This window comes from Kryptolebias marmoratus, linkage group LG2 (genome assembly GCF_001649575.2).
Source record: "Kryptolebias marmoratus isolate JLee-2015 linkage group LG2, ASM164957v2, whole genome shotgun sequence".
NCBI lineage: Eukaryota > Metazoa > Chordata > Actinopteri > Cyprinodontiformes > Rivulidae > Kryptolebias > Kryptolebias marmoratus.
Window position 1 is genome coordinate 30,080,843 of NC_051431.1, and position 12,587 is coordinate 30,093,429.

Below are 12,587 nucleotides of genomic sequence, written 5' to 3' on the forward strand. Positions count from 1 at the left end.
CAGTAATACAGGCCAAAGGAGGCCCAACTAAATACTGAGTGCTGTACATGCTCATACTTTTCATGTTCATACTTTTCAGTTGGCCAACATTTCTATAAATCCTTTGTTTTTATTGGTCTTCAGTAATATTCTAATTTTCTGATATGATGAATTTAAGATTTTCATTTGTTGTCATTTGTAATCATCAAAATTAAACGAAATAAACATTTGAAATATGAGTTTGTATGTAATCTATGAATATAATATACAAGTTTCACTTTTTAAATAGAATTACTGAAATCAATCTACTTTTTCATGATATTCTAATTTTATGACCAGCACCTGTATTCAACTGATTAACATTTACAATCAATCCAATTTGCAATGGCTGCCACAGCTGATAAATAGTTAGCTGATAAAAGTCTAAAACTCTAGATTGAAAGGCAGCAGATGGTATCCATTTTTTCAAAGAATGCTAGGCTTTTTATTTTAAAACTGCCTCCTTAGTGACACGGATAAATATACTACCCATAAACCATCACATAAAGAGAAGAGAGTGGGGAACTCGGCAGCACATGGTACATTTGTAGTATTTATTAACCGTCTCATTCTGAGACACGACTTTGACCTTAGCGCAGTCAGTGGATGCATGGTCACACACTGAGTGTCAACATCACCCAGGAACTCACACACTGACCCGTCAAAGGGCCACCAGCTGCTACCAGCCTCTGTGGTCCCTCACATGTTTGACCTGTGATCAGGGCTGCTGAGAGTCCACATCGCTCTGACAGCTGCCCGATGAGTGTTTCCAGAGGGGCTCAGCCCTGATTCCCCACATCCTTTCTTTACAGTGGGGGTCAGCACAATTTGTCACAGAGGACAGATGTTTCATCAGCTCAGACAGAACTGAAATGCTTAATACAGAGAGAGCTTTAGAAAATTAAAGGCCTAGCATTCTTTGAAGCAATGCATCTTGCCCACCACCTTTCATGTCAGAGTTTCACACTTAGATTGTGTCATTATGAGAAGGGACAGAGTTGTAGCAATTTTGGTCAAGCCTTGTAAATGGCATTATGCACAATCTCATGTAATATTGCAAGATCAACTAATGTGTTGGGAAACCAAGTTTTCACTCAATACCTGTAAAATTGACCAATTGACTATTCTTATGTTTGTGCAGGTCGCTTAAGATAATAGATAAGATAATACTTTATTATCCTGAAGGAAATTTAGTAGTTGCAGCTGTTTATGGTAAGAACCAAGAAAGATATGATAGAAGACAATCACGCCACATATAAAAAGAAGTAGTTATTGCATCTAAAACAAACTTAAAATTAAAGAACAGATTAAAAAACTAAGCAATAGTAAGGTAAGGTGCACTTTTAACCCATGGCCCCTCTCTCCCTCAGATGCCAACACCATTCTCTTCCCTCCTGTCCCAACCCTTCCAACTGAGGAGCTGTGCAGCCTGATGGAGCAGCTCTGAGACAGCAGCCTTCCACTAAATACACTCCTCTGTTTTGTGAAGGCAGTGCCGAGAGGGGGACTGGTGTTGTCCAATAAAGCCTTCAGTCTGGATCTAGTTCTCCACTTTAGCACTGCCTCCACAGGGTCCAGCTGCACACCCACCACCTAAACCACATGCTCATTAATACTAGTGTGGTGCTTGGTGTCTCTCGCCCTTGTACTGTCACTCCAACTGACCACAGCATATAAAAGGACACTGGCGACCACTGTGTGGTAAAACATCTTTGAAGGTTTCATGCTGATGTTAAAAGATGCCTGCCTCCTCAGGAAATGCATCCTGCTTGGCCCTTTCCTGTAGAGAAGGTTGTTGTTAAGTGACCAGTCCAGTTTGTTGTCCAACTTCATTCCCAAGTACTTGTACAATCTGACTATCTCTATCTCAGCCTTCAACCCCTCCATGCAGACTAGCTGGGGGGGAGGGGAGGGGATCGCCGGAAACCAAGTACCATCTCTTTGGTCTTTCCTGTGTCGAGCTGCAGTTGGTTCCTGTGACACCATCCGACGAAGTCCTTCACGAGGTTCCTGTACTCTCTCTCTCTTCACGCCCGATACATGCCACAATGGCAGTGTGGTCAGGTCTTTTGCATGTGACAAAACTCTGAGTTGTAGAAGAACTCTGTGTGTACATGGTGAACAGGAAGGGGGAAAGCACAGACCCCTGAGGTGCTCCCATACTACTGATGGTTGTGGTGGAAACACTGCCCCCCCATCCTGAAAAAACTGGTCAGGTAGTCGGTGATCAAAGCCACAAAGTGTGAGTCAAGTCATGCTGGTCAATATTTCTAGACGTAGGATGGGATAGATGGTATTAAAAGCAGTTGCTGAAGAGCAGGGAAACAACTAAAACATGCAGGATAATGGCCCTCCAGGACCAGAATAGGAGGTAAGTGCTGTAAGTGAACTGCAGAGGATCCTGTGCATGCTGCACCTGGGGTCATAAAAGATGCAGCACCAACCTCTCCAGGACCTTCATCACCCGGGAGGTGAGGGCCACAGGCTGGAAATTGTTCAGCTGGGTGTGCTTTTTTGGGTACAGGGACAATGCATGAGGTTTTCCAGAGTGTGAGAACCTTCCCCAGACACAGGCTATATTTGTAACTGCTGGAGAGGTTCCCCCAACTCACCAGCACTCAGGAGCATCAGGCACACATGGTGAGGGCCAGCCTCCTTCCTGCAATGAATTTCCCTCAGTTCCCTCCGAACCTGATCTGCAGTGATGCTGAGAGGAGGGGAAGGGGGGTTGACTTCAAAAGTTAATCAGTTGTAGATGTTCATCCAGAAATTAACTTTCTGAGAGTTTTAATAAAATCTGTCCACTGGTTCATAAGATATTTAGCTAAAACAACAGACAGACAAGCAAACATCCACACAGACATGGGCAAAAACATTACTGCCTTCCCCCTCAGGTGATAAAGAAGGTCCTATTCTTTCCCGGTTTTCAGACCTGGTTTGACCACACTGAGAACCAGAAATAGCAGTGAAACAGTAGACAGAGACAGTGCAGTCTGCTCATGCCAGAGTGGAAGAAGGGTATCTGCATATCTGGCAGACGTGTATCTGTTTGTAGTCTATTCATAGGACAGGGGGAAGTCAGGACTCAGAACTGCAACATTACAGCAGCTTTTCACTATCCTGAGTCACACACCAAACTCCATTTCACTACTGAAGGAAATTATTTTTGGGGGGCGTAAAACAAAAAATGTGGGTATTAAACAGTAACACTAAAAGCCTATTCATGTCAGAAGATTAAATTTTAAAAATCGGCTTAAATATATAATCTTAAGAACTTCACTGTGTAAATAAAATTTAATTTATATGTTAGCAGAGATCGCAAGTCTCTACAGGATATGCTCTTTATGTAGATGAAACACCTGTCAAGAGAATCTAAAAAATGTAGATACTGTATCTGTAACATATTCTAACTGTATGCCGAAATAATCAGAGTCATCTATTCACTTGCATAGAATACAATGTGATGTTTAATTATGTGTAGTTTGCTACTAAGGCTGAAGAATTGTATAGTTCACCGATTTGAAACTAAGTTTGGCGAAGTCATGAGCAACTGGTGCCAACATTAGTTTAAAAGAAAAAAAACTGTTTATAAGTAACAAAATACGATCGTTTTTAAAGTACCGAAAGCCTTCAAAACAGCATGTGTTAAAAAATTAAAGAAGCTCCACTTACTTTAGATTAAATGTATGAAACTCCTCTCTCTCTCTCCGATGATTTCATCACCTCTGCTCCTTTAAAGAAAACACGTGTTTTGGTCCTTTTCTGTGAGTTTTTGTGGGACAACAGCAGCATTTATTTATGGCCCTTTTGTTTGGGGGGCGCTTTTGTTATGATAATTTTATAATCCCGCAATTTAATTTATTCTGCAGATATTTTTGAAAGTTCATAATGGCAGCTGTCCGCTCCCTCTTCTCGTTAAAACAAGAGTTCATCCACCCGGTGCGTCGGTGTATCCTGCTTCACTCACAACATTGTACTGAGTTTATAGCCATTGTAATCTCTGTCCATTGTCTTCGTCTCCCCACCCTCGCTACCCTCCACGTTGGTGGCGAAGTGAAGACGCTACCTCCCCCGCTGCCGGGTGTATGAACAGCTGGCTTTCAGTCTCCTCGCAGCCCGCAGAGAGGAGGCTTTAGCAAATGTAAGCTACAAGTCTGAGGTCGATAGCCCTCCTTCTTTTGGAACACCTACTTCCTGATTCGATGATTCCAGCCAATCACGTTGCGTGGGTCCAACCCGCCCGCAGCGTCTAGCATTCTTTGGACCAATCACGTTTATTGAGCCATGAAGGCGGTCGCGCCCACTTCTGAGCAGATAGTTATGGCGTTATTTTTGTGCCACCAAGTTGAGCGCGCGTGCCACCAGGTTGAGCGCGCAGTGACACTGATTTGAGAGTACAGACCGCTCAACTCTGACAAACTGCTCGCGCTCGGCTCTCTCCGTGCGCGCTCGGCTCTCTCTGCGCGCGCGCTCGGCACAAAAATAACGCCATAGATAGTCAGGATTGACAGGCATGAGAAGAGGAAAAGACGAATGAGTGGGAAGAGGCATGCCACCAGTTCATAATCTACAGCTGAAACAACAAAGTAAATCATCTAATTTACTGATTATAGCTCTGACCTTTACACTGTAAAAATAAAAAGTAAATTACCATTCATGTCTGGCAGTGGTTGCAAGAATAAAAAACATTAGCAGAAAATGGTTATATTCTGGCAAACTTGGTGCCAGAACTTAAAAAAAACTGTAACAAATTTACTATAATACTATAAAGATCAATGTTGTTATAATCCAGAAATATTCTATTATTCAAATTACATTTTTGACTTTAATTTTACATGTGATTACATGTGGTAATGTAATTTATTTGAACAAAAAAAAAGAACTGTCAAACTTTGCTAATTTCACCCTTTAAGAGTAAAGCTGTCTACATGTAAGTTCTAACATAAATAATATCCATCCATTCATTTTCTTCTGCTTATCCGTGGTCACTTTGCAGAGGCACCAGGTCCAGGAGGGAAACTCAGACCTCCCTCTTCCCAGCGACACTCTTCTGCTCCTTCTAGGGGAGTCCAAGGTGTTTACAGGCCAGAAAGGATGTACGATCCCTCTAGTGAGTTCTGGGTCTGCCTCCGGGTCTCCTCCTAGTAAACCTCCAATGGGAGGAGTGAAAGGCATCTTGACAAGTTGCTTGAGGCACATCAGCTGGCTTCTTTCGGTGTGGAAGAGCAGTGTCTTCCCTCCAAGCTCCCTCCAGATGATGGAGCTCCTGACCTCTCTATGGCTGAGCCAGGCCACTTTGGAGCAGAGGCTCATTTCCACTGCTGGTATCTAGAACCTCCTTCTTTTGGTCATATAAGGGGTGTAATGATATCTCATGACTCAAATAAAATTGTTACAAGATTCCTCATTCAGTTGAAAACTGCCTGGCAAAGAAAAAAAAACAGTCCTGTGAGCTTGTCTGGTTGTGTGGGAGACGTTTGAACAAAAAAAAGAGATTTTATGTTTAATTTTAGCTAGACTTTTTATTTTATTTTATATAAAATGTGAAAAATTAACAATATATCTATGTTATTTTAGGTATTTATTTATATTTCAAAAATACAGAAAAAATATCTGTACATTTGCATTTCTTATACAGTGTAGCCGACTACAAATGGTTCAGACAGCTCTCCCTCTCTATAGTACCTCATTGTGATTATTAAAGAACAAAGGCTGTAGCTTACACATTACCAGACATTTATTATGAGCCATAAAAGCACTCAATGCATTCTGGTAAGAGGTCCCTTGAGGTCCATTGGCCTCTGTAGAAATAAGTCCACTGTGTGTGGCCTGGTAATCGCATTGACAGTGTCTTCCAAATTGAAAAAGAAAGTAAAACACATATACAAAAAGGCTTAACATAAGATCTCTGGAGTGCCAGTACTTCAGTGCTTGTGCGTGTGCACATGTGTGTGTGCACGTGTGTGTTTTTTCTTTTGTCTGTAGAGTTAGCAAAATATCTCATGAACCACTGGACAGATTTCAATTAAACTCGCAGAAAGTAATCCTATGTCCACCCACAACTGTAAACTTTTGGCGTCACTCCCATTCACGATAATTACTACAGCTAAGCAACCTTAGCAAACACAAAAACAGGCTATAACTCAGCAAGTTTGGAAGATATTGAGCTGAAGTCAAAACTGGGTCTAATAGAAAATTGGCTATAACTAAGTTAACAGACACTGAGCTAAGTTTTGATGTTGTAGTAACTGAGTCATTTACAACACATTCTTTGACTAACACAATTGTCAAGATCTCAGAATATCACACGAGATCATGTTATTTATGAGGTTTGACCAAAACAGCTACAACTCATTTCTCATCATAAGATTTTGGTTTAAACTCTGGGATGAAAGGCAGCAGTTCATATGCATTCCTTAAAGGAAGGCCTTTAATTTAAAATCAGGCTTTAATAAACATACTTACAACAAACATACAACCATACTATATTTAAAGCAGTAGCTGCAAGACCAAGTAACTAGTTTGGACCTTTTGAAGGTTTCCATTTAAATGGTTTCACAGTGAAGTTTAGCCACATATTATTTTGTCTTTTGAGTATTTTTTTCATTATCTTCCCATTCTTATCCTGTCAGGGTGAATGAAGCACACACTTTTATTTCTTTTCATTATGCTTTGAAGAGACTGACTTAGTTTTTACATGCCATTTCATTGGCATCTTTTCCTTCTGTCATTTCCTCTCAATCATAAAGCATTCATTTTGCAACAACACCAACTCATAGGGGTTTGATTTTCTTTAAATGAAGATGCTGACAAGTCAAAGCCATAGTGAGCTGTAGATTATTTATTTAAAGATTAATCCAAAGTTTATTGAATTGGATAACTTTTAACACACATAAATATCTAGTCTTAACTTGCTGTGATGCCTCCTCTGTTCCCAACAGATCCTCACTTGCCTTGTAGACACTGAAAGGCCTTGTAATGTATTACTCATATAAAGCATGGGAGTGGCAACTAACCAGTAAAGTCTAATCCATTTCCTGCTGTAAAATTAAATCTGTATTAGCATGCATCCAACACCCTGACATTAACTCAGGTTTTCCCTCACATTCTCCTCCTACTTGAAACCCTCCCTGGGTTTAAGGTTGCCTCTGTCTTTGGGAGAGGGGGAGTATAAATAGCAGTGTGTTGGTGCTCAGGTTACTCTGCCAGGGTTCAGGTCAAAAATACCAAAAGACAGAGACACCCACTGATAGACAGCACACATTTTCATTCACAAAGATCATAACAACATAAAGCCAAACTGAACACTGAATACAGTAAGCTTTTAAAAGGAATTCATTTTGTGGTTGGTTATTTCTTCATTAACATTTTATAGACACATATTTTTTAGTGAAATCACCATGAGTGATTTTACAATTTTCAGTGAGCAGCACAGAGGGATGATCACATACTGTAACTAAATGATCCTCACTTATATAATGCCCTTTTAACCTCTTCAGGTTCTGAAAAGTGCTTTACAATATTTTTCACTCACCCATTCACACAAGTATTTTGCACTCTATATACAGCACTTTTACATTTTTATTCATACACCAATTAGCATATCAGGGGCAGTAGAGGGGTTCAGTGTCTTGCCCAAGGACATTTTGGCACACTGCAGAGGCTGGGGATTGAACCCCCAACCCTCTAATTGGAGGACGACCAAAAATGAGGGAGTGCTGCCCCTCACTTGTGATGACACATTGCGTGCTTCACATAAGAGTCTTATGCAAACTTCTATGAATTTCTATGACTAACAGTGAAACAGTTACACTTTTACTTCCTTAGCAACTACAGAAAGATTGCAGCACAAATCAAACACACAAGAACTGGTGAGAGGAAGTCTTGTGAATATCATTCCGTTATTCCACAAAAATGCAGTCCATAATTTAATCTTTCATATGGTTATAGTTTGTATCAATTTGCAGAATATTTTGAATTTCCTGTAAGGAAAAACAATTCCCTCCCCCAAAGTAAAACTGGAAATGTGTTGTTATTTAACAAACTTTTTCCTTCTTTGCTCTTTATAACAAGCAATCTCTGCCTAGTCCTGATCTGGTTTGGTTAAAAACCATAAGTGATTTACATACAAGTTTTGAGTCTTGTTTAATTATGATGGACTCTTTCAGTTAACTTCAGGGTTTTGATCAGCCATGGCAATATATGAGACTGCAGGTTTACCTGTGGTTCCTAGAGTATCTAAAAGTAGAACAGGAGGCAGAGCTTTCGGTTCTCAGGCTCCTCTCTTGTGGAACAAATTTCCAGTTTCTGTCCTTGAGGCTGACACCCTTTCTGCTTTTAAGACTAGGCTTGGTTGGTTGGTGTTTCCTAAGCTATCCTTTAGTTTTGCTGCTGTAGGCTTAGACTGGACAAACTGACCACACTTTATCCCTCAGCTGCTGTCTTTACTCGCTCTACTGTTCATGTTTATAGTTACTGCTGAGACAAACCTGTGTTTTTCTGTCTTTCTTCCCACAGAAACAACACCCAGACTAATAGCTACTGTGTTTATCTGTATCTCTTTCCTGTCCTCTCGACTCCCAGTCGGTCAAGGCAGATGGCCGCTAATTCTGAGCCTGGTTCTATTGGAGGTTCCATCCTATTAAAAGGGAGTTTTTCCTTTCCACTGTCACCAACATGCTGCTTAGGATGGGAGGTTGCAGCAAAGTGAAGATTTCATTCAATAAGTAGCTAGTAGTTTTTCTAATTGGCATTTCATTATGTGAATGCATTGAAGTAATGAAATGGACTTGAATCTGAATCAGACTCATGACTTGTTTTTTTCTTTTGTCATCAGTGAGAGGACTTGTTGTACTGTATATCTACACTGTATAAATAAACTGAACTGCACTGATTTGAATATGACTTTGTGAAAGTTGTTGATCAGCTGAGTGCTTGAATTATAGTAATAGCAAAGTAAAAGAATAACTGAAGGTTTTTTAATTTAGTTTTTTCTTTTAGTTGGTTGTGTATTTAGATATCAAATAAGTGTTATTGAACACAGAACTTGATGTGGTTAAAAAAACCCTGACATGTTTTGTTGACTGTGTTTGGTTTTGTTGTAACATCTGCAAGTGTGTGCTTCAGAGATTTAGCAAAACTTCCAACCACATTGAGAACAACCAGTACCATGGTTTATTATTTCTACACATAAGCTCCCAATGTTCTTCATTCTTTTGTTAGAAAAGGAAATTTCAGTAAAAAGGAAACACACTAATCCTATTGTTATTGCTGACAACAATGCAAATGCAGATAGAACCTAATGTGTGTTAACTGAGTGTGTTATGGGGCAGAGCTGACAAAGCAGATTCCTACCTTGTGACAGACGAGTGGGTTGTTGGACCTGGATCCCATCAATGGCACAAAGGTTTCCACAGGGATGCAACATGATTGCCCCAGACCTGTTCTCTATGTAGCAATGCTGGGCAGCCACCCCAGGACCCTGGATGTTGATGTCCACAGGACCATGACCCAGAGTGGTCCGGCCTGAAGGAAGGAGACGTACTTGTCTTAAACTAGATGTTACATAGTTATTAAACATATAGTATATAGTTGCTATGTTTGTCTTGGGCTGAAAAAAATGTTGATGGTCCAGGACTGAAACCAACACGGAGGTTACAGATTGTGAAACCAGGAAATGCATGATGAAACTTTCATGTTGCTGTTCACAGAGACACGGTGCAGATTAGCCATGATATAAATCTTTTTGTACTTTTCTGTGTTCTAGCCTATTTTAGGACGACAAACGCAATAAAAATAAATTATTCTCAATTAATCAAAGCCTTGACCATGCTGGAACAAGATTTTGTGACTACAGAAAGATGTTTAATCCCACAGAAACAAGTGTTTTAGGCTACCCAAAACCGTATCTTTGGAAACCAGATTCGAGAGTGAGAAAATCTGGAAATGTCACACTTGTGTTTTCATGTGGACAGCCTAAACACAACCTTTAAAAATGATATCAGAGTCCCACCTCTAGTCTAACCTACGACAGACAGACATAACAACCATAATGGCAGATTACATGCTTGCATTTGCAACACAAATGCTAGTTTCTTAACTACAACAAAACCTTCATTTATATATTACTTCAATGAACACACAATGATGATGAACAATAGCATTGCCTTGAATAGAGCAGAGCAAAACCCCTTTACTATTACTCCAAATAATCTAAGACAAAAAAGGTTTTTACCACTTTATTGAACTGTCAATATTACTAAAGCAACCACTGCAGAAAAAAATCTAAATCATACATCAAGTATACATTTAAAAATATTGAAAAGAGGATAGTTTTATAAGACCTTTATAAGACCAACACTTGTGTATAAATAATTTAGCCTGATATTTATACACCATGAGAAAAATCCTTCCCTCTAGCCATCTCTCAGTGGATACTTTGCCTGAAAGCGTCCATTATGTCCACTTGTTTGGACTGACACAACTCCCAGTCATTAATAGTTTAATGTGACACAAAGTAGAAATTCCACTTCATTGTCAGTCTACAAAAAAGGATTCAGTTTTGCTCTTGTATATGCAGTCTTCATCTTATTATTGTTTTGTTTACAGTTTGGAGTGGCAGCGTCACATCTTTTATTCTGGTTTTATTTTATTTTTTTGCTGCATTATAGCGCCACATACAGTCCTGGCATAGTTACTGCAGCTTTTTGCATCGATTTCTGTGTTTCCATGTGGATGAAAACATTTCTAGAAATGGTGTTTATAATGATAGAAAATATAAAGACTGTTTTGGTAAGATAGCATTTCCATGTGGACAAGGCCTCTTAGTGGAATAACACAACATAAAAAAGATTAAATAAATTCTGCCAGCAACAAAGTGATAGTCCCTTCATCACTTGGGATTAAGCTTGACTGTTCAGAAACCCTCTGTTTCTCTGGAAAACCCCAATAGTTCTCAATAAAACATGAGCTGTGCTCCAGCAGCCTTTTTCTCTTCAAACAGTAAAGTATTTTAGAGCTTTGCCAGTAGCTTTTGCACCATTTTTTGAAGTTAACTGTGCTGTGTTCATGCTGAAGCAGTTGTCTCACCTTCAGGCAGGGGTAGCAAGGTAATGGCAGTGCTGAGTCGGCCACTCCCGAGGCTGACCAGATGGGGGCGCTCTGCTTGGAACTTCAGCCCCTTTTCAGTTTCAATCAGGTCCAATGGGGTGCTCTGCAGAGAAGCACATTACATAAAACTGTCTCAATAACTACAATAGCACAGTTCTAATACTTTTTGATCATGTTTGTGGAATGTGCTGTCAGGCAGTTAGATTTATTTTGTCAATTAAATTTTGCAAGCTGTATGTCCATTACCTCAAAAAGAGAGTTATTTGTATTTTCCTTTTGCATTCAACATTACTTATTTGTATTGGGCAACACTTTGCAAATGACAAGGAAGACATTAAAATATTTTTGTCTCAAAAACAATTCAGTTCAAAAAAGGGTCATGAGATGTCTTAAGCCAATCTCAAATATAGCATTTGTCATTGACTGATGTTCCTGATCAATGAAAAAGCTCCTGACCACACTCATCTCCTGATCCTCATTTCTGGTCCTGTCAATGGTTTTACATCACCTCACTGTAAAACATTACTGTAAAATGTTGTGATGTAACATGCCAGCATGTCTGTGGTATGGAAGTGTTTTAAAATAATGAATGAGAGCAGTTCTGTAATGTGCAGTGTATGCATTTTGGGTATTTGTCACTAATTTAAACAAACATTTAAAATCATAACACTTGGCTGAGTTCATCCAGCTAACTCCTAAAGCTGGCATGGCAAAACATCACACTTTAGAGCACGTCAGTATTTTATACTCTGAAGCCAGTGTACGTCTTACCCTATCAACATTAACTTATACAGCATGACTCAATCATTGTTAAAAAAAAGTTTACTGTGACCTTCAGGGTTTGTTATCAGATGTGACTGCTATTATAAAAGACATTTAGAGTTCAGACGTTTGGTTGGTGTTAATTTGTTACGGTTGGCTGCTTAGCCATTACAGCATACTGGAGACTTCCTCATTTGATCAAATGTGCTGGGCAACACCCATCCATCCATTTTCTGTCATGTACATGTGGTCAGATTTCGGAGGCAACAGGTTTAGGAGAGAAACCCAGACATCCTTCTCCCCAGCAACAATGCAACACTCCACAGTAATATAATCCCTCCAGGTGTGCTTGGAAATCCTAACCAAATCCCTAAACCACCTCAGCTGGCTCCTTTTGATGTGGAGGTGTAGCAGCTCTACTCCAAGCTCCCCCAAGATGATGGAGCTTGTCACTCTATGTCTAAGGCTGAGCCAAGCCACCCTACAAAGGAAGCTTATTTCAGCCACTTGTATCTGGTATCTCATTTTGTCAGTCATGATCCACACCTTATGACCATAGGTAAAGGTTGGAACATAGAGTAAATCAAGAACTTTGTATTTTGGCTCAGCTCCTTCTTCACCACAACAGTACAACAGTATAATGTACATAGTGAACTGCCTCCCTTATACATCTGGATCTGACAAGAGTGAATGATCTG

General features: G+C 39.8%; 1 protein-coding gene across 21 annotated transcripts in view; it reads right to left on the bottom strand.

The window, feature by feature from the left end:
* phldb1b (pleckstrin homology-like domain, family B, member 1b) overlaps positions 1 to 12,587 on the bottom strand; it is a 154,105-nt gene that overhangs the window by 107,298 nt on the left and 34,220 nt on the right. For 20 of the 21 annotated variants that reach the window (XM_037974122.1, XM_037974120.1, XM_037974130.1 and 17 more), the window contains 2 exons: positions 11,107 to 11,230; positions 9,373 to 9,543 (listed from right to left, as the gene is read on the bottom strand). In XM_037974122.1, coding sequence (XP_037830050.1) covers positions 9,373 to 9,543; positions 11,107 to 11,230 — 295 coding nt within the window. Of the gene's footprint in view, positions 1 to 3,690; positions 4,148 to 9,372; positions 9,544 to 11,106; positions 11,231 to 12,587 lie in introns of those variants that run through there. The other variant, XM_037974141.1, reaches the window with a different exon arrangement.